Source organism: Equus asinus, chromosome 2 (genome assembly GCF_041296235.1).
Source record: "Equus asinus isolate D_3611 breed Donkey chromosome 2, EquAss-T2T_v2, whole genome shotgun sequence".
Lineage (NCBI taxonomy): Eukaryota > Metazoa > Chordata > Mammalia > Perissodactyla > Equidae > Equus > Equus asinus.
In genome coordinates, this window is record NC_091791.1 from 147,109,609 (window position 1) to 147,136,021 (window position 26,413).

The window sequence follows — 26,413 nt, forward strand, 5'->3', positions numbered from 1 at the left end:
CTCTAGAGGGCAGGATAACCCCACAGCCACTTTGAACAGCTTTGCCTCACTCTTGTCATCCTGTGCTTTCTCATCCTGCACCACGCCCCTGTGCAGTCTTCCCGCTCCATAGTACAGATTTCCTTACACCCTACAGTAGAGCATGGCTTCGGCACCTTATGCAGGAAAGAATGCATTCAGATTGCTTTCCTCAGAGGTGGGCTTCCTAAGGCAGCACTTGAGACCTTCAGGACTCAGTTCCTGCCTAACCCTTGCCTGGTCTCCAGTCCTCTGGGACCTTTACCGATGTACTGAAGTGACAGTGAACTCACTTCTGACCTCCACATTCGTGACTGGTGTAGGATGTGTGTTTGTGACTCGCTGCAGCCATTTGGCATGGAAACCCAGGGGACAGTGAAGGCTGCTGATCTCTGCGGTGTGATGGAGCAGCAGCCAAGGAGAAGAGAGAAAAACTATTTGGTGATATTTTGTCTCTTGGGCTGTTAGCTTGTAGAACTAACAAGATCCGCCCTACTCTTCTCTTACTCATCTCTTGGGATTCAGTTTCACATGTTACCCTGAGGTTTCCCCCTGACACCGCCACACCCACAGAGAAATAAGTCCTCTTTCTCCTATAGCTCCAAAGTGTATTTGCATAGGGGTACCTCTATTCGACTTTCTAACATATTGTATCACAATGACTTATTGACAACTCATTTCCCTTCCACTAGAAAGGTTCTTGCTAGGGTAAGACCAGGTCTTGGTTATCTTGGGATCCCGAAGGCCTTGCAGAGGGGTTGGTACAGAATTGGGGCTTGGAAAATGATGAAAAATGTGTGAAATCTCATAGAGATAGTCCTGATTAGGAGCTTGAACTCTTTTGATCAGGGATACTGCACTTTCTAAATGACATCCAAGGGGTATGGAGAGTTCACACCTATTGATGTGCAGGGCAGGCTAAAAGGGTAAAGAGATAAAGGGAAGAGCTCCTTTGAAGCTATGCAGCCATGCAGTTCTTCCTTCTTTCTGGATGACAGTTTGCTAAGGAGAAAGTGGGGCTGGAGTGAGTGTTAAAAGATCCTGAGGGTCTGGCTGCTCCTGTGTCTGGAAGGTTCTGAGATGGCAAGAACCACTGGAACAATGAAACTGATCCAAATCGAGTCCCTTCCAGATCAGCTCCTCCTTTCTGGCAGATGTCCCCTATTGTTGTAAGGACTTCTTATCATGTCAATCTATATAAAAGTGGAGCACAAATATATCTCCTGGACACTTATCATGTGCAAAGAAGACACTGTACTTCCCTGATAGCAAGAGATACATCATTTTGGGGAGTGTTTGTCTCCTGGATGCCAATAGTCTATTCCAGGATCCAGTTTTGGCTGTGGAGCATTTGTCATTTGGAAACAAACTGTTAGAATGACTTTTACAACTAGGGACGCCAACTGTCTGACTTGGGGTTAGGCTGTCTGGTTTAGGGCTAGGTCATTTAGTTCTGGAACACATGGTTCAGAATGCATTTGAAAGGGCAAGTTAAATACAAATCACCTGGTTTTGGTGAGTGGGCTTGGATAACAACAGACTCTCTGGGTCCCACTGTTCTGCTTTGTATCTGAGTGTTTGCACTGAAAGGAATATTCGGGAGAGCCCTTGAGGGGAAGTCCAAATTGCTGGAGGAGGTAGACTCCAGAGGTGACCTTGAGCACCCGGGAATTTGGGTATCTCTTTTTTTTCTTAATCAATCATACCAACTTAATTTTAGTGTAGTGGTGGACTTAGGTTATTTTTAGTTGACTTTTAATTCCTGAGATTTTAATAGTAGAGCAGGAAACTCTCTAGTCTTAAATTCAGGTCCCTAGCCAGGGCTTAACTTCTAAAGAAATTTCTTCCTTCTTGCATTCTCTGATTTTCTTGTTGTGGTTTTCGTGAGTTAGTTGAGTAATAACTAAAACTCACCTTTGAGTCTTCATTGAGGATGGAAAGTCCCTCATAGGAAATGGCAATGGGTCAGTCCTTTATCTTGGCCAATGTGAGGAAATCTGCTTTCTTACACAAAAGGTTAACTAGCCAACAGGAAGTAATTGGTGGGGAGCCTGGGGGAGGAGGAGATGAGTTCCGTTCTCTTGGTGCACTTCAGCCCGGCACACTATGATAAGTGCCAGATAGTAAATGCACCTATAAGAGGTTAGAAAACTCTACCTTCTTTTTGTTTACTAAAGACCGTGAGCGAAGGTATGATTTCAAGCTTTGGTGAAGCTGATTCTGAATGGGAAGTGAGTAGGTTTCAATCACTGAAAAGAAGAGGGAGTGGTGCGGAAGGAACCTGTTTAGTATACTTCCGTGCCTGCTGGTCCTTGTCATGGAGCAGTGGTTTTCAAACGGTCCCCTGGGGTGCAGGAAGAAAGTACTAGAACTTGTATTTATCTTTATTGATCTCATCCTTTAAAACCATCTATTTCTTGTGGGGTTTTATGGTATATTGAAAGGATACGCTTGGGGACTACTGTCCTAGAAAGCAGAGGAGAAGGCAGGTGGCTGTATTAGAATGGAAAGAACTGGAGATGTGGAGTAGCTGAGAACTCGGATGTCTTCCTTCTCTTCTGATAAAGGAAATGTGGTAGCCATTTGGGAAGATTCTGGAGAGAGAGCTGGAAGGACATTGACCTTTCGTTGGACAATGACTATGTGACAGGTACTGGGTTATATTATTTATTCTTGTTCTGTCACTGTATATGTAATTTACACATGCCCTCTTTCTTTTACACACTTGTTATTAATCTAGTGAGTATCTCTTTTGATCTTCACAAACAGCTTAAGAAGAAGATTTTAATGTTCCCAATTTTACAACCAGGAAGCTAAAGTTTAAGGCAGTGAAGTAATTTGCACAACATTGCATGATTTATACCTCAGCAAGCCTCATGTTTTGGTGCGTAGGTTTACAGTGTAGAGGCCGGGGCTCCTCTCAAAGAGATTCTGCTTCTGTACGTTCAAGTGGGCTGGTCTGCTCACAGCAGGTGGATTGCTCAAGAATGTGTTGCTAAAATTGGGGAATACTTTGTTCTAGTTCTTTCCTTTTTTATTGTATATGTCCAATTCGTAATTTTGGTCCAGAGAGACTTCTCTGTCATTCAGGTTGACACGAGGCCTTGGTCTGACACTTCAGTCGGCTCAATCTTCCTTTCTTGGCATTAAAAGCAAGCGAGCAAACAAACAAAAAAACCTAAAACTCTTGTAATGGCTAAATTCTGGGGAATTGATTAAATCTTAATTTGTCCATTTCATTGTGATTGAATTGGATTGACACAAAGTGAGTGAATCTGCTGTTTGACGGGCCCGTTCTCAGTAGCAGAGCCTGTTGTTTTCCTCTTTCGTTGCAGAACCCCTTCACCTGTGTGTCTGATGCCTCCCAAGACGTGATAAGTGTCTTAAGAGCAGGAATCACGTTTTGTTTATCTTTCTATGTCCTATAAAGAGCCTAGCGCAGTATCTGCATTTGTTGAATGAAAATATGTTTCTTAAATCCATTTCTTCCAACTGTAAATTTCAAACTATGGGTCAGGGCATTCCATTTGCTATAGGTGGTTAATGTGTTTACTTAAAATGGTAATTCGTTGGCTTTCTTAGCAGTCTTGGTAGTAGAGCTAGACATAGTCACAGGTTCTAAGAAATGTAATACTGTTTATTCTATCCAGGAAAGTTGTGTGGCTTCAGATTCTTAAATATAAAAAATTCCATCTCTTCCTTTTAATGAAATATGTACAAAGTTGGAGGACCAGGTAAGAGGCAAGTAAATTAGCAGGAAAGTTTTCTTTCAAAGGCTCAGATAGTTAATCAAAATCCATTTAGCATAACTCACTGGATTATTGTGAGGACAAATTGAAGTGGTCATTGAGAAAGCTCTTTGGAAACTCTAGATTACAGACATGAGGGACATTTGTAAAAAGGAAGGTTTTAAAGCAAAACAAGGCCGTTTCAAAGCCCACAATTTCTGGTGTTCTGATAATGTCCATGCTGCCTAATGAAGATTGAAGATTAACCCCTGTTCAGGTAATATTATCTATGGGAATAACAGAACATTTACCATTTTAATCATTTTAAGTGTACAGTTCAGTGGCATTAAGTATTTTCAGAACGCTGTGTAACCATCACCACCATCCATCTCTAGAATTCTTTTGTCATCCCTGTCTGAAACTCTATACCCAGTAAACAATAACTTCCCATTCTCTGCTCCCCCCAGCGCCTGGTTAGCTCTCCTCTTTGCCTGTGCTAGGGACTAAATATAAGTGGAATCATACAATATTTGTCCTTCTGTGTCTGGCTTATTTCGCTGAGCGTAATGTTCTCAAGGTTCGTCCATGTTGTAGCATATGTCAGAATTTCATTTCTTTTTAAGGCTGAATAATATTCCACTGTATGGATATACCACATTTTGTTTATCCATTCATCCATCGATGGACATTTGGGTTGTTTCCATCTTTTGGCTGTTGTGAATAATGCTGCTACAAACATTGGTTTACAAGTATCTGTTTGGTTTCCTGCCTGCAATTCTTTTGGTTATGAACCTAGGGATGGAAAAAGAGCAGAACTTTAAACTCTCACTTCCCTCTACACTTTTTTGGTTCTCCAGAGCAAGTATCTCTCCTCTGTTCATGCCCTGCAGGGTGAGCTGCTGCCCTCTTCACCTTCGTTGTGTGCTGGGCCTCTGTCTTTTCCCCTAGACTCCTCCTCCTCCTCCTCCTCTGAATTTAATACTTCAAGATACAGCTACATACGGTCTGACATCTGACTCTACCCACTGTATGCCTGTGACAAGGTCTGTTTACATTAGGCCTGCCAATTGGCACGACTTTGGGGACTGACAAGTGAAGGTGAGCCAAGGGAAATTTAGTTGAGGGCACATTGTAAATGGAAATTTAATGGAAATGGAAAGTGTCATATAGAGAACTACACTTTAGAGTTCAGCTTTAAGTCAATTATGAATAAATTACTATTTTCTGGGCAGTGTTGAAATACAGCAGTGAATGAGACAAGAGCTCTGTTTTCGAGCAGCTCACATTCTGGAGGAAGATGCACACATATCTAGTAAGCTATAAATAACTGTACCACAAGGCTATTACGATCATTTGTTGATTCAACATTCATCAGTCACCCACTAAGCCCTGCTCTAGGCCTTGGGTGAGCAACAGTGAACAGGACAAAGTCTCTGCTCTCCCAAAGCTGACCTTCTGGTGGGGGAAACTGGACAATAAACAAGAAAATATACAGTTTAATGGCTGTGTGGTTTTCCTATGGAGAAAAATGAAGCAAGATAAGGAATAGAGAGTGATAGGGATTGTGTGTGTTGTTTTAGGTAGGCTGACCAGGGCAGGCCTTTCTGAGCTGGTGACTTTGAGCACAGGTTTAAGGGAAACGGGGGAGAGAGTCAAGGGGACATGTGGGTGACAAGAGAGTCTGGTAGAGGAATAGAAGCACCTGCTGTAATGTTATATTCTAGAGATGGATAAAGAACTTTGGGACTTTAAGTGATGGGACGAATAAATCTGATGCTCTGTGATTTTAAGTACCACATAATTCTATGACACTGTAAAATTATTTTTTATTTAAGCACTCAAAGATCTATCTGCAAGAGAGTATTCAACGGCAAGATGCTTGCATGTTAAAATGAATGAATATTTCAAAATCATAAGGCATCAGTGCTAGGAGTCCCCCTCCGCACCACGTGCACGCATCATGAGAGCTTCTGTGCGTGGGATGAACATGAAGTAGGCGTTCTGTGGTCTGACTGTAGGTGTGGTAAGCCCATCTTTGCCCTTTTTCTATTTTATCCTACTTTCTTCTCCCATTAGTATTCCTCATTGTCTCAGTGTGGTTAGTTAGTAAAAAATATGATTAAATCAGTTCAGACTATTTAGTACATGAGTAACTAGAGCATTTCAAACTTATTTAGATCTTTTAGAAGCGTTAAACAAGAATATTCTTAGTAGGCCAAAGAAAGACATCTCTAGTCTTGAAATTTCAGGGACGATGACAAGGTGTGTGAACTTTTTCTGGTATCAGAAGCTTTTGGGCAAATGGAACAAAATCGCAACATGTAGCTCCTTAATCTGGCACTCTGTCCATTACGGTGCCGGGCTCTGTGTGTGTGTGTATGTGTGAGGGGGGTTGCGAAACTGAAGACACCGTCCTTCCAGTCCTCATCTTAAGTAATCTATAGAATGAGAGGGAAGATAGCAGATGTAGGATAAGTGTCAGGGGATGGAACCAAGCCTGGGCTCCAGCAGTGCCCACGACAGAGGGACCAGAGATGCTGGGAGAGTCAGAAAAGGCTCTGGATGGGAGCAGACATGTGATCTGGTTCTTTAAGGATGGATCGGCAGTGAGAGGATGAAGGGAAAGGCCTCCCAAAAGGAGAGCAAAGATGCCATGGTAGGGATGTGCAGTTGATGTTTAGGTAATGGAGAAGGGTCCCGTGGACTAGGGCAGAGGATCTGGCTTGGAGATTGTAGGAATAACTCTGGAAAGATAAGTGGAAGACCAAGGGAAAAAAAGAGCTCTGTGTTTTCCTTCTTTTGTAAATTGCTTTCTGTCTCATTAATTTATCAGATTATAGGCAGAATCATCCCTTGCTCCTCCATCTGTCTGCTGTTAGTGGGGGCAACCACAGATCTTGAGATGCTCCCTGTAAGCAAAAACACTATCTTCTCAGAGTTGCATTTTTATTAGTTGGCAAACAAGCTCATTGTGAAAAATTTAAGCAGTACAAAAGGGTAAGAACCAACAAAACATTTCTCCCAGGGCCCACCAGCCCCTCAACTCCCAACCATTCCTCAGAGGTAATTGCTGTTAGTTATTTCTTCTTACTTAGCCTTCCTGTTATCATTTATTCAGTCAATGAATATTTATTGAATGTTTATTCCAGATACTGGGGATACAACAGTGAAGAATAGTCTCTTCTCTCCAGGAGCTTATTTTATTATTTTTTGTCTGTTTTTTTTCTTTCTTTCTTTCTTTCTTTTTTTTTTGGTGAGGAAGATTGGCCCTGAGCTAACATCTGATGCCAATCTTCTTTTTGCTTGAGGGAGATTGTCCTTGAGCTAACATCTGTGCCAGTTTTCCTCTATTTTGTATGTGGGATGCTGCCACAGCATGGCTTGGAGCAGTGTGTAGGTCCGTGGCTGGGATCTCAACCTGTGAACCCCAGGCTGCCTGAGTGGAGTATGTGAACTTAACCACTACACCACTGACAAACAACAGTAAACAGACAGTAAACAGCAAACACATTTAGGATGTTTTTACCAAATGAATTATCCTATATGTACTGTTTTGCAACTTGCTCTTTCCACTTGGCAATACGTCTTGGGCATCTTTCCATGTCAATCTGAAGAGGCCTCCCTCTCTCACTGGTAATAGCTAATATTTATTGAGCATCTACTCTGCTCCAGGCACTGTCTTAGTTGCAACAATCCTCTATGGTAAGTACTGTAATTATCACCTTTTTACAGATGGGGAACTGAGGCCCAGAGATGTTTGGGAACTTGCCCAGAGTGAGCTGTAAGTCACTGGTGGAGCCAGATCTGAATCCAGACGAGCTAATTCTTCACTCCTGTTCTACTCCTTCTTCATGGTTGCATAGTACTCCTTTGTATGGATGTACCTTAACTTATTTAGCCAGTACCCTATATTTAAGCCATTTTTAGTTCTTTGCTATCACAAACAGTACTATAATGAACATTTTTACAGATATGTTTGCCCATGTTTGTAGTCATCTGGAAGGTAAATTTCTAAGAGATGGAAACATGCACATTTCTATATTTGATAGGAACTGCTTAGCTTCCATTTTAAAATATTTTAGCAATTTCTATTCCCACTAACAGTGTAGGAGAAGGTGCTGATTTCGTTATATCATCTTTAACAGAGGGAATTACCAAACATATAATAATTGCCAATGTGATAGGTTTAAAAAATGATGTAGTGGCTATACTTAAAATTCTTTTTAAATTTAAAAGAGCTTTTCATTATAAACGTTTCAAAGAAATGATTGCTTCTTTATATAGGCTGTGCTTAGTCCTTTTTATTATGCGAGGAAGAAAGCCATCACTCTCATTTCAAGAAATCTGCAATTTCTTGTGACTGCAGAGCCTTGGCAGGGAAAAACTCTCCTTTTTCTCTGGTCTGGCTCTCTGTGGGAACCTGAGGGCTCAGTACCAGGGTGCTCTAGGAGAGTGGAGTTGACAATGCACAGGGGATCTGCTTGTTCTGGTTGTAGAGACATGATTAAAACATATTTGATTTCAGTACTTAACTGCAAATCTGATGCAACTTCTGGAAAATCTATAAATGGCTTCAGACGTATTTAAAAGGAGCCATAACCCTTTCTTTTAAAAATAGACACATACCAAAATATTTTGTTTTCATCTAATCCCATCTTATAAGCCAGAACCTCCCCCAAAGTGATTCTGAACTAAAAAGTCAGTGCATTTGTTCTTCAGCATCCTCAGGGTTAATTGCTTGCTTCCTCTGAGCAGAAATTAAGAATGTTGGGAAAGAAGAAGTGTCATTACACTGCGTATTAAATGGTGCTTGAGTGTGCTTAGCTTTCACACGAGAGAGTTGAGCTTCCCTTGTAATGATTAAACCAAACCAAACCATTGCTAATTCCTTCATCTCTGGGCAAAACAGGTGGGAACTCCAAAGAGGTTTGCTTATTCCCCTCAGTCGGGGGCTGATAAAAGTTTGGTAAGAGAAGTGGTGACTGGTGGCCCCTTCTGTTGTCTGCTTCCATCCTTCTGAACTCTTGGTTCCCACAGAGGAAGCCATCCTCCAGAAGCCAGCCTCTAGGGAGATTCCTTTTGTTTCTCCAAGATTAACCGATTCTATCCTGGCAGCAACAGCAGGCAACCGTAGAAGGAGAGACTCTTCTGGGCTTTTGGTGTTTTTCCAAGGAGCAGTCCCCCCCGCCCCACCAAGTTCCTCACTGGTAGTAAAGCTGCTTTCCTACAACGTCTTCCTCTTTTTCTGATGAGATGCTGATTCTGAGCTGCCATCTAGCAGCTTCCGGTGGTGGTAAGTGGTCAAGAGTTTTTTTCCGGGAGTTGATCTCAGGTTTTCAAGAATGTCCCCTAGAGACCCAGTTTGTTTTTCATGTAATTACTAGAGCTTTCAGAACAACCTTACTTTTCTCATTGATATGGTCACGGAATGGGTACCTGTTTGATCTTCCTGCACTGCTGGGAAATCTCCCTGTTGGGGGAGAGGGTTAGGTCCAGGCTGAGGTGAGTCGGGGGGGGGGGGGGGGGGGGGGGGGAGGGGGGGGTTGAGGAGGGGGAGCATTCCAGGGTTGGTGACACCAAGAGGAGAGCTGGCTCTGGGCTGATTGGGGCTTTTCTGTTTCTTTTTTCCAAGTGGATGTTTTATTTTGCTGTTTTCGTCTTCTGTGTGGTTGAGGTTTGGCAAATAGCCTTCGTTAGTCTACTCCTATTAAAATATAATTTGGGGAGAAGTTAATTGGGTTTGGAAAATAGGAGATTTCCTTTTTTTTCTTTGAAGTTCAAGTTTTTATTCTGGTAGCATCACCTATTCAATGGCCAATGGGCGTAGCCACAATGCCCATTTCTTCTTGATTTGTGGGTATTTGTCACTTCCTTTGGTAGTAGTTGGTTTCAGTTTTTTTCAGGGAGTTTGTATCTACAACATCTATTCAAGATATTGTTTATTCTATGATCAATTCATGCTTTGGAATAAACAATTTGTCACTAAGCTCTCCCTCTGAGGCCTGAGGGGAATGTTTTCAGTGCTGAGATTTGTCTGAACAGAAAAATGGATTCTTCTAGCTGTTTTGTTGATAGACAAGAGAGAATCTCAGGTCCCTGGTTAACAATTAGCTGTTTTGAAGAAAAAGGAACTGGCGAGAAACATTAATTGGGGGCTGGAGGCTTATTAGAAAGGAGACGAGGAAATATAGTATCGAGTATGGGATCACCACCACCTGTGTCCACGAACTGTCGCCTTTGCTCAGGGGTTGCTCCATGCTAGCTTTTACTGCAAAATGAAAATTCAGAGTGATTTGTTTAACCAGTATTTATCTATCTTGTGCTTTTATATTGTTTCATCATGTATGTGTCTTTAAAAATGAGGGACCAAGTGATTTTTTTTGTGCCCCTGGTTGATTTTTTTTTTTTTTGTGCACAGGATTTTATATTGTTCTTGCAAGGTAAATTGGAAATTTTCATTTAGTAAGAAAACACTTAAACTATCATTTCAAAGTAAACAGAAAATTATAGCTCTTCTTGAAATACTTCTTAACGTATGTATTCTAGATGCTTGCATGGCACGTACAAGAAATAGATGGTAGTATTTGTTGTCAGGATTTCTCATGAAAAGTCATAGAAAATGATAACCTCTAAATGTTCCATGTTTGTAGCACATGCCTAAGAGTCTTACTTGACTCCTTAGCAATGTTACATATTTTCCAAATATTAACAATAAGTTTCTGATTAAACATAAAATGTGAATATTAAGTATTATCGATCATTGTATTTCTGGAAACATGTTTCTTCCTTGATTTGAGGCTACCTTTCCCTCTTCTCTCCTTTTCTTTACTCAACTTCAGTTTGTTAATCACCTACCCTGTGCCAGGCTCTGTGCTAGATGCCCAGAGGAAGAAAGCACAGTAGGAAAGCCACAGCATTTCATTATAAGATCGCTTCCTCTGACCCTCTTTTGAGTTGAGTGTTCCCTAGGACTCTACTCTTGTCTTTTATTGACTCCTCCTCACCCTCTGGTCCTCTCCCCCACTTCTTCCTGTTCTTGTTCTTCCTGAGTGAGATCATTCATTCCCCATGATCTCAACGCTTCCTTATATGTTGATTCCAAGTCTACAGATCTGTCTTCTCTCTTTAGGGCTGAGGATGTTTTCAAGGATCAAGAGGCATTTCAAGCCTAATGTGTCCAAACTGAACTTATTATTCTCCCTCCTCCATTCCTGCCCCTGTTCCCCCACCGTCTCCTTGTCCCTTCACTGCCGTATTTGTCATTTTAGTTAATGGCATCTCTGTCTCCTCATTGTCTCAAGCCAAAAACCTAGAAATCACCTCAGATTCCTCCTTGTTCTGCACCCCAAAATATGGACCATTTATAAACTCTGTCAATTCAACTGCAGAAACATTTCTAGAATCCAGCTCTACTTGCCTGTTGTCGTTGCTCCCCCATCTCTTTCCATGCCAGTTCATCTGTGAGAATAACCTTCCTAAAAACCCTGACAGCAGGTACTTGCATAGAGAGACTCAAGGGAGCAATGACAACGGACAAGGTGGCCTAAATTTTAATCATCGCATTCTACTGAGAGACCGCCTCTGCCTCCCCATTATCTGCAAGATCAGCCACAGGATCTTGACCATAGCAATGCTCTGCGTCACCTCCTCTATCAAATGGGGCTAATGGTAGTCCCTGCCCATAGAGTTTTAGTGAGGATTAAATGAGATGATAGATGTCAAGTACTAGCACAAGGCCAAGTACCCCGTGAATGGTAGTGATGATGATGACAAAGATGAAGACAGTGACTTCTTTCAGAATCTGTCTTTTATTTACCTTGCCAACTCCATGTCACACCACTCTCCTTCATGCCCCTTGTAATCTGGTTGCCACGACTGTCACTGTTCCCCAAACCTTCCCTTCCCTTTCACATCACTTGGTCTTTCCACATGCTGTTCCTTTTGCCTGTCCTTACCTCATTTTATTGGGCAAACTCTTCTTTTCCTTTCAAAAGGACTCAACTAGGAATCACCATCTGTGAGATCTTAGTTGACTCTGCAAAACAGGCTTGGTGACTCCCTTCCCTCTGTTTCCATAATTCTTAGTCTGTCATAGCCCGGCACTTGCCATTCTAATGATCTTTCCACGTAGCTGTTCTCATCTTCCCCAGACTGTGGGCTTTTGAGATAGGGGCTAATGATCCTTGCCTCCCTCCACCCAGCCCAGGTTTGACACACAACAGGCATCTGGTAAGTGTTTGATGATGGCTCTCAAATTTGATGGGAGGTTTTCTACATGTGGAGAGTTAGAAGTACATTTAAGAAAAATTAAAATAATAGTAGCTTCCTGTCTCAGATACTAACTTTGTGGCAGGAAGCACTGTGCTCACGTCCTTGCAGGCATGATCTGATGTAGTTTGCCTAATGATCCTGTGAGTTACTCTGATTGTCCCTGTTTACAGATGAGAAAACTGGGGCTTAGAAGGGAGTGGGACTTGCTGGAGGTTACAGGGCTAGCAGGACCAAATGTGGCCCTCTGACTCCAGCGTTGGTGGAGGAATAGGGAAGTGAGAAAGGGAAGGAAGATGACCAAACCAGGGGAGACGTGTCTGGGAGAGAAAGGGTGCAATGAGGAGAAGCAGGATGAAAATGCACAAGAGAGGCAGCAAGAGCAGACTGGGAAAGGAAGAGAAAGGAAAGAGAAAAGGAAGTTAGGAGATGGAGTTGGAAAATGAGCAAGGGATAAACAAGAGGAGGAAGGGGAGCAGGGTTCCCACCGCTTTAGAATTTTGTGGCTGAGTAACAGCTGCATGGCTAACAGAATATAAACAGACTTCAGTGTCGACATGACAACTCACAACAGACAATCTGATATACGGTATATGGAAATAGAATAGTTTATTGTCGAGGCATGGTAATTAGATGTAATTGCTAAGCAATTTATAAATTTGGCTGTACCAACCATCATTCTTATAAACACACACACATGGACTGGCTTACATTCTTTTTACTTCTACTTTTGCCCAGTGTCTACAGTCTGCAAGCACTATGGCTGTTGGCTGCTGTCACTGACACCAAATATGATTAAAATGTTATCTACATCTCTCATTGCGACGTGACACTCGAAGCTGCACACATGCAGGACAGAGGCCCAGGCTTATTCTTTATCCCTTGCTGGTCTCGCCTCCCAAGGTTGAGATTTCCTTGCTGTACCAGCATCTCCCTTCCCGGGTTTTAGAGCTGTGCTTCAGCCCCTCCATCCCTCAGGGGCCTGGCCCCGGGGAATGTTCCTGGGCTAGTTGGCAGGGTTGCCAGCAGATATGATAGCAAGGTTGCCATGTCCAGGGTGGGAGGACTCACTGAGGCTTTGCTTTTCAGCCTCTGGGAACCAAGGGCCAGAGGGAGGGCAGGGGCAGGGGTAGGAGCTGAGAAGATGGAGGGCAGCAGGGTAGACCTGAACCTGCCCTCCCAACTTCCCATCCTCAGACCCTACTATTGCTCAAGTAGGTGGGCATTTGAAGCCCACCCTGGCGCTGGCCTCCCAGGCAGCCCTCCTCCCCTCCACTCTTGGTTGGGCCAGTCCTCAGAGAAGAGGTGGGTTAGGTTGGGAGCAGGTGCCTCAGTGAGAAATGTGAAGAGAAGTTAGGGAAACGGGGAAAAGAAACCGGAAGATTGAAAAGGAGAGAAGGGAGAGAGTAGGAGGGGAAAAGAGACTGGGGAGGAGAACGGAGGGGAAGGAACACATTTTTATGGAGTGAACTGTATGTACATTTCTATTTAACCTCACAACAGCTCGGGGAGGAAGGCATTATTGTCTTTATTTTACAGATTCTGAGATTGAGTCTTACAGGAGGGTAAGTGACTTGGCTAAAGTAGCACTGGATAGAAAGTAACTGCACTGGGATTGGAATCTTGTTGTCCTAAAAGTCTCTCCTGTATAGTATATTGTCTCCAAAGGGGAATAGAAAGCAAAGTTGGGAGAAAGACAAGCTGTCTCTTTCTCAACTGCCCTGCCCCTTCCTTTCCCCTTTTCTAATCTCCTCCGATTCCTTTGCCTTCCTGTCACTCTACCCCATATTTCTCTTTCCACTGGTTCTGCCTCCTTCCCACTGGAGGTCCTGTCTCCCCACTGGAAACACATCTTCTCTTTAAGGTCTCATTACCCATTCACACGTATCGCCTTCATTTTACTGCAGAATGTTTTGAAGGACTCGCTGTCCTCATTTCATCCCAATGTTGACGTAGGTACTTTGACAAAGTTCAGAGGGCTGCCTTCAAGATAACTAACATCTAATGAACACTTCCATTGTGTGCCCCCACCCCCCACAGCCCATCCAATAGGTTCTGAGTCTTACAGAGCTTATTTGCCCTGGGTTCTGTAATGAGTTAGTGGAAAGCAGGAATCTAAGATCGGGCTCTTTGACTCCAGAGGAGAAGCTTCCAGCCACCACTTCCTGCTGCCCCTTGAGCAGGTCAGCAGGCTGTTCCCTTGGAGGCCTCTTGGTGAGTTTACTATAGCCAAAATGGGTCATTTGTCCTGTAGACTTTGGACCATAATTCAGCAGCATACCAAAAACAGATCTATCTTTCTGGGGGCAGACTAGTTTAGCTCAGGAGGCTGATGATATAAAATAAGAATGACAATTTATTAATTTAAAATGTGTAATATAACTATCAGGAGGACCAGAATGTTCACTTCAGTGTGCATGACTCGTGCCTCCTTTCCCTGTAGGCAGACTTCTGTGGGAAAGCAAGTTATTATCAGTAGGTTGCTTGGTAATTGTGGAATTAGAGCAGGGGAATTAACTGTAACAACCTGATCGTTGGAGAGCCTCCGATCATTAAAGGGAATCTCCATTTTAATCTTTGGCTAAAAGCAAGGATTGAGCCACCTGCACCCAGGTGTATGCGTTTTCACTGTAAGTAGAGACCTCCTTGTGGAATCCTAATATGGACAGGATGCCCTCTTCCGCACACAGCTGCTTAAGTAGCATTCCCAACTTGGATGTCTTGTTATCGCCCTCAATGTCAAGTTTTCTGAAACCAACTCCTTATTTTCCCTGAACAAACTGGAGTCTTCCTTTGACTTTGCCTTTTTTTTAATTAGAAAAATTATTTTCTGTGACCAAGATTAAAAAATTGAAATTTAAAAAAAATAAATTCCTCATGCAAACATAACTTTCAATCTTTTTTAAAAAAGTGCTTGTTGCATTTTTAAATGAATTAACATATATAAAGCTCTTAGCTGTTATTTCTCAGCTATTCCCTTCTCTCGCTTCCTCTTTTTCCCATCCACACCTCTCTTTCTTAGGAAAGCTCCCTAGGACTTTCATACAAGGAAACCACTATTTTAATCCCTGTATAAGATGAAACCAAGAGTAAGATAAAACCTACCCAGAAGCTTTTCTTTTTCCATTTCCTCTGCTTTGGGGTGATTTCAAAAAAGGAAGAATGTATTCATGTCAATATTGTTTGCTTCAGCACTTGTAAGGGGTTGAATTTCAAAATCCACGGTTCTTACTTCTAGAGCTAAATTTCACTTTAGCAAACTTTTTTCTCTCACCTGACCTTGTTTACTCTGTTTCCTTAGACATTCACTGATCCAAAAGTTCGACAGAAGATGACTCTTTCTTTACTCCAACATCGTTTAGAGGTGGAGCCAGTGTCAGCCGGGGTATTTTGGTGAGTTAATAAATGTACAAGAACAAAAGGACTAAATTTTCCTTCCTCCAAGTTACGCTAGAATCTGCTACATTAGTATGAATCCTTAGGTGAATATGCCTGGATTGCCGCTGTTACAAGAAAACGATTGGATTGCAGGAAACATGGACCTGAATATTAATTCTTAATTTTTCATTGTAACTTTATGTCTTACAGAGTAAAAACACTTGAACGCGATCATTAATAAGAAATAGCTTTCACAAATCTTGTAGAAATACTGTTTAATTCATACAACAGTGATTACATTATCACTCTGGATTAATTATGAAGTAGGGAATATTTTCTACAAAAGCAAAAACGGTTTATTCAATATCTTTAAAATAAAAGATTTCAAAGACACTTTGGAAGGTGGTAATAGAGAAATTAAAAGCAATGAAATAGCTGTATGACCTAAGGGTAATTTTAGGAGGGATATGCTATTGCTTTATGTTTGATAGTCTAGGGGCTTTTGAAACGAGAAGAGCTTGCAGGACTATCTACAATAAGAGAAGGAAGGGGTTACATGGATATTTTCTCTTTAGTTACCTTCATATTATACAAATATTTTTAAGTTCATCTTTTGTATTGGTTATCTGTCAGTACAAATCCCTCAAAGCAATGTAGCAAACTAATAAGGAGAAAGGAATAAGTTAGCCAGTGGCCAGTACTCTTATTAACTTCCTGAGAGACTGAATTTCTTTCTTCTGCCTGCATTGTCATTGCACCTGTCAGGGTGTAGAGTCCCTTTTGCCATCTTGCTTAAAAATTCGTTCTTCCTTTTGCCTGCTCCAGAGACTCTGAACCTGTGAAAGTACAACATGTTCACTTAGTCCCCAGAGAGTTTTCAAGCCCTAACAAGTTGACTTAGAACTAGCTGATGAGCCTTAACCCACTGGCCAGATGGGACCACCAGATTCAGTTGTCATTGTCACAAAATCCATTCATCCTTATCCCTGCTACCATTTTGTATCTGTTGTTGTGATTATTTTTTGCAGCAAAGATAGTCCTTCATGGATGAAAACCCACTTTAATCCATATTATTTTTCACAGGAAGGCCTTACCCCAAAAAATCCCTTTTGTGAATCTTCTTTTAGGCAGAGTGCCACCTCTTGTTTTCCTCCCCCAAGCTTTGCAAATTTCCCCCTTCTTTCTCATGCTCTTCAATTTGCCTGCAACACTCTTCCTGTTGCTAACCAAATATTGCTCATCCTTTGAGGTTCTTCCTAGGCTGGAGATGGGGGTGTACAGGAGGATGGGGACCAGCCTGAGGGAGGAAGTAGACAGGAAAGCCACAGGTACCCCTAGTTTGGGAAGATCTAAGATATCCTGGCACTTGGGGCTGGGGTTTGGGAAGAAATAGTTGCTAAAAGGGAAGTTCCTTTTAGCATCTGGAAGCCCTGCTCCATTTCTCGTAGAAATTGAGGACATCATTCATTCTTTCATTTAGCAAATGTCTATTGAGCATTGCTATATGCCAGGCTTGAATTAGATACTAGAGATACAACCATGGACCTGACAGATGAGATCTCTGCCCTATTGGAGTTTGTGGACTAATGGGGAAACAGCCAGTATAATAGGCAAATATGTCCTAGAGTGGTAGGGGCTCTGAAATGAGAAGTTCTGGATTATCTGAGAGCACTTAGAACGAGCTCCTATCTCTGATTTGGGGGATCAGGGGAAGCCTCCTAGAGGAAGTATGAGTTGATATTGGAAAGATGAGTAGGAGTAAGTCAGGTGAAGGAGTTGGGGATGGGGTTAGATGGTTACAGCAGAGGGAAGAGCAAGTGTGAAGGCTCCTAAATGGAAAGAAGCTGAGTTGAGTATTTCTGGAGTAGAGACGTGAGCAGGGTGCAAGGAGGAATGGGGTCAGTGAGGAGAATGATGAGAAATCAGGCTAGAAAGATGAGCAGGGATCAGGTTGCAGAGTGTCCAAAAAATCATGTTAGAATTTGGTCTTTTTTCCTAAGGCCAACAGGAAGTGACTGGAGGGTTTTAAACAGGGGCATGACATGATGCCATTTACCTTTCATAAAGATGGCACTGGCTTCACGGTGGACCCTGGGCTATAGGTGGCCAAGGTTGGAGCAGGGAAACCTGTCATGAGGAAGGCAGGGGAAAAGCAGTCACTGGTCAGCGGGCATATCCTAGAGGCAGCCGGATGCCTGGGGCTGAGGTGAGGGGAGTACTGAGGAGGGGAAAGAGGGATTGTCTTGGGCAGCCTTGGTGGCAGTTGGTAGAAGGTGTGTGGGGAGGAACAGAGGAATTATTGATGGGTTATTTTTGAGGGCTTATCCTTGCTTCTAGCTGCGCCTGGCAACAGTACCCCCACTTTCTTACTTGGATTCATCAGTTTTAGTAAGTGGTCCCTGGAAAAGCAGTCGATTCCACAAAATGTCAATGGCTCTACTTTTGAGGTACACCCAGGCGTAGCTGTGCCCTCAGTAGGCTGCTGCTTTTCCTGGGGATGGTGGATGGGGACTCATAGATCTGGGGCTGTGACAAGGAGAAATATTGATGGTTTCAGGCTTTTCAGACTGAGGGATTTGTAGTAAGGCAGTGGGTGGTGAAGAACTTCGTCTGCGTCCTCCTTTCTTGCAAGTACTATCTATAAGCATTGCTCTTCCTCTCCTCTGGTCTCTATATGACTGGCCAACTTCTTCTTTATGTATGTGTACTGCATCCTGCCGCACCACTTCTTTGTGCAGAAAGCAGACGAGTCTTTTCTCTTTCTAACCAAAGAGCATGCTTCAGTATCTCTGCCTGCTCTGTCATGTGTTCGCAAAAGTGCCTGAGTTCATTTCCATGGTCTATTGGGTTCTAAACGTTTGAAATCGTTTGCTTGCCCCCTTGTTTATTTACTCTCGATCTTTAATTGAGTTTACCATATGAAGGAAATTAGACCACATGTGGGGAAAAAAAATGAAAGATAATAATGACCTTAGCCTGGCTTTTTTATAACTACCTGGAGAAGATTATACAAATGAGAATAAATTGAGGAAACTTTTCGAATGGCATTTTGTTTCTTTAGAGCCTGCCCACTAATTTCTGCTCACAAGTAGGCTCTTGCAATAGAGTGGTTCCCGCTCCGGCTATGGGAAGGAATCACCTGTGGCACCTTATCCTTTGGATAAAAGGCGGAGATGCTGGAGCTTCACCCCTGAGATATTCTGATTCCTCGGGTTTGGGATATATTAGAAAATTTGGCTGAATTTTAATGACAAATTGAACGGCACACGTGTGCTTACCTTAGGCTGTTCCATATAGCCTCTATAATACAAATTATTTTTGTATAGAATTATTCCTATCTAGTTAGATTTAAACCTGATAAATAGAATCTGTTATTCCTTATTGGGTCAATGACTTCCTAGTCATCCAGATTTGACTAGGAAGAAAGTTAAAGGGTGGAAATTTATGGCTAATGAGCACTTTTCAAATACTATTGTTGTGCACTTTCTTGTTTTCTTATGTAGGTCAACCATTGAGGCCTGGTGAAAAATAACCAGGTGCAATAATGTTCTGCAGTGAAAAGAAATTGCTTGGTAAGTGTCGAGTTCTAAGGAAATGACATAGTGAATATGATTTTTAATTTTTATTTTGTTTGTTTTACGTAGGTGTAATTTATATACAAAAACCACACAGATCTTGAGTGTTCAGTCTGATAAACTTTGACAATTTTGTACACCTGTGTAACTGTCGCCCAAAAACAAGATATAGAACATTCTGTCATGCCAGAAAGTTCGCTTGTGCCTTTTTTGATTCTCCCTACACTCCACACAACCATCTTCTGATTTCTGTCAGATTAGTCTCTCCTGTTTTTGAAATTAATATAAATGAAATCATACAGCATGCGTTCTTGCGTCTTGCTTCTTTTACTCAACATGAGTTTTTTTGACATACATTCATATGGTTGCATGTATCAATAGTTTGTTCTTCATTTTTTCTTTCAAAGCAGTATGACATGGGATGAATACACCAACATTTAAAACTAAGCTCACACAGTTAGAAATAATTTTGGTTCATGATGGCAGGAAACACACATTGTTTTTTTAGTTGGGTAATTGTTCTAGTTGAACAATATTAATAATAGTCCAGTTTTTTTTTATAATAGCATCCCGACCTAAGAATATTCATGTTCTTTTTTGTCTCTAGTCAGTGACAGACTATGATGTAATTTTTCCTTCTATGCACATGTATTCAATTTATTACTGCCATTTTCTTTATTTTTGACCCTAGACTTTTTAAAGACTAAAGACTTTTTAGAGATTATCTAACCTGTCCCTCCTTCTAAGAACATCTCTGACAGGTGATTAACCTACTTTGAAAGGCAATTATCTCATGATGCAGCTCATTCCCTTGTCGGACACTTATTCATTGCAACATTCAGCCTCATAATGAGCCGAAGTCTGTCTCAATGTAGTTCCCACCCAGAGGTCATTAGTGATACCCTCTGGGGTAATGCTTTCATATTCCCAATGCCAATCTAAGAGTCTAGAATTACACTCATCATTTTTTCTTTTTCAAGTGAAATGGTTTATTTATGTTGAATTACTAGCATAATCTTAATAGTGTAAACATAAGATCAATCAGCTTTAACAGGGACAAGTTTCCAACAGGATCTATTGCTGTCAAGTTTTGATATTATTTTGAAAGTCTCACTATTTTGAAAGTAATTTGTATGGATATATGAATGTATATATGTAAAAGTAAGCAATTTTTATAAGTAAAAATAAGAAAACAGAAGTCACTGTAATTGTGCAAGCCAGGCATAACCACTTGAGGCTGCCATGTGGCACAACTTTAGAGCCCCCGTCACAGTGACTCTACTAATGCTCTGTGTGTGCTCATCCAGCTGTGTATCCCCAAATGGAATGATGTGGTGCATTATTTTGAAACCTGCTCTTTAGATCTAATACTGTAATCATACATACCTTTTATGTCTTTAAACATTTCTCTATAACATTATTCTTTTTTACATTTTCCTCTTTTATTTTGAAAATGTTGAATTTTATAGAAAAAAGAGTGATAAAATGAACACCCAAATAACTGTCATTTAAATTCTGCAATTGTTACCATTTTACCTCATTTGCTCCTTCTCTCTCCACACACACACACACACACACACACACACACACACACAGACACGCATATTTTTTCTTGGTGTTGAATCATTTGAAAGTAAGTTGTAGACATCATAACTCTTGCCCCCAAATACTTCAGCAAGATTCTCCTAAGAGCAAAGACATTCTCCTACATAACCACAATAGCGTCATCACACCCAAGAAATGTAACATTGGTAAATAACGTACAGTCCATGTTTTAATTTCCCCAATTATTCCTAAAACATCTCATCTCTCAGAGCTGGATTTTATTTTTGTACAGTGTCTAATACATGTTCACACATTGTGTTTGGCTTTTAATCTCTTTATTTTGTTTTAAATTTAGAATAGTTTTTCCTTATATTGAATTTTGGAAAAGTCAAGTCCAACTCCCAAATCGATTTGGATTGAACATTTTTGTCACAAATACTATATAGATAATATTTGTTTTTTAATGGACAATGAATTAATAGTTAAGTGACACTGTTTTGATGAGGAATGCGACTTTCTGATCTTCCTCACACAGAATTTCATTTGACAGACAGATAGTCATTGCTCTGTAGTGAGGCTAAATGTTTTGCCCACATATCTGCGTCTGTATCTGCTCTGGCACTGATTTGCAGAGAAAACTGAGACCATTCCCTTCCCCTTGGACTTGTTACCATGGCCACATGGCTTGAGGGACTGACTTTTGTGTCACCATCCTTTGCATCATCCTAATTGGCAATGATGCATCTGTAGGTTACATCAGTTCTTGCAGATCTGGTCGTAGATTGGAAAGTTTTTTAACCTAAAATATTCATTCATTTTTGCAGTCAGTCAACAGACATTTTTGATCCCCTAAGATATGCTAGGTAGTGCTGACCTTTCTTGACTTCAAGTAGCTTTTTACCATTCAGTAAAATACACATATCCTCACACAATTGTTAAGTTTGCAGTAGCAATGATAACTTAAAGACAGTTCACTAAACGTCGCTACAAGTGATATATTTCCAGATGAGCACAGGCTAGAGACCTTCTAATCAGCCTGGGGCTGTCAGGGGGGAATCCTGCAGAAGTGCTATTTTACCTCAGTGAGATATTTAATATCTGCAGCGTTTACTAAAGGAGCACTGGCATTTATATAAACTTTCACAGCATCACAGGAAGCTTGGGCCGTTGATAATGTATGTGAAAATATAGCAAGCCAGCCACGGTGTTGTGGAAAACAATAATTTTCTCACCGATATGCTTTATTATTTATTATCTCCATATTCATATAAATCTCACGTTCTTCAAGATGGGAAAAATTGCAACTAACTGACTCAAATATTTAAAACATTATGATTACAGTGTGTTTTCTGTTCGTCTTTGTAATTCACCCTTTCTGTATAGCTTGTCTGGGAGGCCCAAAGACAAAACATTTTAAAGCATGCAGTGGTTCCCCCTCATTCACAGTTTCGCTTTCTGTGGTTTGAGTTACTGGTGGTCAACGGTGGTCTGAAAATATTAGATGGAAAATTCCAGAAATAAACAAACCATAAGTGTTAAGATGTGTGCTGTCCTGAGTAGCCTGATGAAATCTCTTGCTGTCCCATCCTGGAAGTGAATCATTCCCTTGTCCGGCAGATCCACACTGTAGACAGCACCCACCCATTAGTCATTTAGTAGCCGTCTCAGTTATCAGATTGACTGTCCTGGAATTGCAGTGCTTGTGGTCAAGTAGTCTTTGTTTCACTTCATAATGGCCCCAAATCACAAGAGTAGTGATGCTGACAATTCGGATATACCAAAGAGAAGCTGTGAAGTGCTTCCTTTGTATGAAAAGGTGAAAGTTCTCAATTTAATAAGGAAAGAAAAAAATCATATGCTGAGGTTGCTAAGATAGACACTAGCTTTTACTACAGTATATTGTTTTAATTGTTCTATTTTAGTATAGTTATTGTTGTTAATCTCCTACTGTGCCTAATTTATAATTTAAACTTTATCATAGGTAGGTATGTATGTGAAGAACAGTTTACATAGGGTTTGTTACTATCCGTGGATTCAGGCATCCACTGGGGGTCTTGGAATGTATTCCTCATGGATTAGGCGGACTACAGTCTATGTGCTATTCTACAAAGCAATCAGGAAGAGTGTCATTCACCTGTCCAATACCTAATTCAGCTTTCATGTAGTTTGGTAATATGGGAAGCAAAAGAAGTAGATAATCAGAGGTTTTTAAAAAACTAGCTAAAGCTGTTCTTGATTCTAAAATGTGGGGGTTGCGGAGCCAGCACAGTAATCCACAGGGGAGCCCTTAGTATGTTTACGGGCTGTGGGGTGGGAAGAGTCAGACTGGGGTCACATTATGTCTTTTGTGAGCCCCTTCCCCCCAAAAATATTAAAAATTATATTTTATGATTGTGTGAGTAAAGAGATGGATATAATCCAGGTTGCATTCATTGTTGTGTATCTCTTATTATTACATTCATTTTTTTCTCCTGATTTTAAAATAAATGAAAATTGAAACATGTTGGTGTGCCCCAGGAAGTATGGTGGGCCCTAGGCACTGCATCTACTTTGCCTACAAATGAGGCGGTTCTTTGGTTGGAGTTTATATACCTGCTTCTCAGGCACTTTTTTTTGGGCATATACTATTTAGCAGGTACTGGGTTGGTCCTGTGGTAGAGGGTTGGTGCTAAAGAAGATGAAGGAGACACGGAACCTACCACATCAATGCGTGGAAAAGTACTTGCATGTGTACTAATATGCATGTTTAAAGAGTGTTGTTTCTCCTTGGGTTTATCCCTTATGGACCAACAACAAATCCAAAAGCTATTTCTCAAGTAATTATGCAGTTACTCTTGTGAAGGAATAGTTTTTGTTTGAACTTACTTTTTGTCTTCTATAGTAATTTGTCTGTAAAATTGATCTAGTTTTCTCAAAATCATCTATTTTCTTTGTTTAACTGAAAACGAGGCCATTGAAATGAAGTGCCAGTCAGTCCCTGGCCAGTCAGTGACATATTTAAGACAGTGCTGGCTTCACCAAAGCTCTCATAACTTTGGGCTTAGTATTTGCTGATGAATTTTTGTCTACATTTTAATCACTTTTTGGTACCCAGAGGGGAAAGGCCTGGAAAATCTTCTTTGGTACGACCAGAGATGAGAGAGAAAGGCCTACTCCCTTCCATTTCACTATGCTAAAATCTGTGCAAAAAGATGACAGAAATTGTTCCGGAGATCCTGAATCCTTGCTGCTTGTCGTAGGTATTGAGGGCATAGGCCTTCCCTTCATTAGTTCATCAGCTTTTATACCTGGGAGAGGAGAGGACGCAGCGCTGGTGTTCTTAGTCCTGGGTGTGCTCTAGACTTTCATCCTGTGTTTAAATCTCTTTGAAATAGAAGTCTTTTTCTCCACAGAGGGTACACCATATACTTAAAAATTTGCCATCTTAGTCCTTGCGCAGAGTTGCAAATAGAAAGTGTAGAAAAGGGATGTCTTCTGGCTCTTAACTTCCTAAGTTTATTCAAATGAGGTACTATGTAGGCTTTCAGCAATCTGATGTTTTATTACTCAGGATATGGGCTAGGTTAGGCTGCTTTAAAAAACCACCAATCACCAGAGACTTCCTAAAGGGGCTGTTCCTCAACGCCATCCTTTCTCACTTCTCTGGATTTGGGAGGTGGTGGCTGTTCTCTCCTTGCTCTTATTTCTTAATCTTCATGACACTCGTGGAAATTCTTGCTTCTCAGACTGCTATGACTCTGTCTCCCTCGCTGGACCCTAGTGGTGGAATTTCCTCTGGTTCAGTCTTCTACACTTTTCTGTCTGCGTGATTTGTTCCTCAGGGTACTCCTCTTCCATCTTGGCTTCTGTTCATCTCTATGGAGCTTTCTCTTAAATCCATGGTGTCCATTGTGACATTTTTCCTAAATGTTACACTTATTTCCACCTGCTGCCTTTGATCTAATAATTCTATTAATATAGCTTTAGATTGCATAGAGTGATAAAACTTGGAAGTCAGAAGGATCTTCAATGTCATCTTTCTTCCAACTTGACAATTGGTTTCTACAGTGCTGCTGAATATTATCTTTGAATATTTGCTCTGATAGTAGTTCAGGCATCTAATTTAGGAGACGGCTCATTCTCTGAGAACTTGACCATAAATTCTGCTACACGTTAACTAGAATTTCACATCCTTATAAATTTCACTTTCTATTCTGACTTTTGGAATAACACAGACTATCTATTCTGCCATCTACATTAAAGATCATCAAATGTTTGAAGATTTCTCTCATATTGGCTTTCTCACAGACACACCCAGAATAATGTTTACCAAAGATCAGGGCACCCTATGTCCCAGTCAAGTTGACACATAAAATTAACCATCACAACCATATTTTAGTTTATCAAGATAATCTCGAATTAGTCTACTTCTCCTTTCAGTTCTGTCAGGTTTTGCTTTATATATTTTGAGGCTATATTGTTAGATGCATACAGATTTAGAGTTTTTATGTATTCCTGAAAGATCAATCTTTTATTTTTGTGAAATGGCCCTATTTATCTCTAGTAATGCTTATTGTATTAATGTCCACTGTATCTGATATTAGTGTAGTGGTACCAGGTTTCCTTTGATTAATGTTTACGTGTTGTATATTTTTTCATCTTTTTACTTTCAACCCTTTAGTGTTCTTTTTTTTTTTTTTTTTTTAAAGATTTTATTTTTTCCTTTTTCTCCCCAAAGTCCCCCGGTACATAGTTGTGTATTCTTCATTGTGGGTTCTTCTAGTTGTGGCATGTGGGACGCTGCCTCAGCGTGGTCTGATGAGCAGTGCCATGTCCGTGCCCAGGATTCGAACTAACGAAACACTGGGCCGCCTGCAGCGGAGCGCACGAACTTAACCACTGGGCCACGGGGCCAGCCCTTTAGTGTTCTTAAATTTAAGATGCAGCATAGAGTGGACTTAAAAAATATAGTTTGACAAACTTTAACTTTTAGATGGAATATTTAGTCCATTTAATTTTAATATAATTACTCATATGTTTATGTTTAAATCTATTATCTTCCTATTTGTTTTTCTACATCTCTTTTCTCTTTTTTGTTGGCTTCTTTTGCATTAAGCAGTATTTTTATTTTACCACTTTTAGCCATCTCTTAGCTTGTTAGTTACCATTTCTTTAATATTCTTTTTGTGGTTACTCTTAAGATTACAACATATCTATATAATTGACTTATAGCACTTTTACCACTTTCCAAACAATGTAAGGAATTTAGAAATTTTAAGTCTCTTTACCTACCTTTTTGTACCATTGTTATTATGTGTTTAATTCTTTATATATTTTAAAACTAATAAGACAGCAGTAACGAATAACGTGTTATTGTCACTATGGTCATTATTTGTGTAGATTTATCTACAACCTTTCTGTTATTTTTTAATTTTTTCCTTCATTTCTGTGATTCTGTCTAGAATCATTTTCCTTCCACCTAAAGACTTCCTTTCTTTTTTTTTAAATGTGGAACTACTGGTGGTGAATTCACTCACTTTTTATTAGTCAGAATTCTTTTTTTATTTTGCATTTATATTTGAATGTGAATGTTTCTAATGGACATAAAATTCTAGGTTGGTAATCTTCTGGCACTTTAAAGGTATCATTCCATTACATTTGGACCTCCACTGATTCTTTTGAAAAGTAAGCTGGAAGCCTTATTGTTACTCTTTTGTTGAAGGTGATATGTCTTTTTCTCTGGCTAATTCAAAAACTTTGTCTTGACCTTTCAGCATTTTTACCATTATGTGCCTAGGTGTGGTTTTCTTTGTCTTTATCTATCTTGGGATTCATAGGGATTCTCAGTTTTCTGGCTGGATATCTTTTGAAAGTTTTGGGAAATTCTCAGTCAAAATATTTTCAGATATTGTTTCTGATCCC

General features: G+C 40.6%; 1 protein-coding gene across 6 annotated transcripts in view; it reads left to right on the forward strand.

Moving 5' to 3' along the window:
* Positions 1 to 2,078: 2,078 nt before the first annotated feature.
* Positions 2,079 to 26,413, forward strand: part of ATP8B4 (ATPase phospholipid transporting 8B4 (putative)) — a 216,204-nt gene continuing 191,869 nt past the window's right edge. For 3 of the 6 annotated variants that reach the window (XR_011499559.1, XM_044764905.2, XM_044764906.2), the window contains exons 1-4: positions 2,079 to 2,208; positions 2,586 to 2,668; positions 15,316 to 15,407; positions 18,896 to 18,964. Coding sequence is in view for 5 of the 6 variants with exons in the window: in XM_044764905.2 (XP_044620840.1) it covers positions 18,937 to 18,964 (28 nt within the window). In the remaining variant the exon portion in view is untranslated. Of the gene's footprint in view, positions 2,209 to 2,531; positions 2,669 to 8,908; positions 9,040 to 9,067; positions 9,249 to 15,315; positions 15,408 to 18,895; positions 18,965 to 26,413 lie in introns of those variants that run through there. The other 3 variants (XM_014852594.3, XM_014852621.3, XM_014852611.3) reach the window with 3 other exon arrangements.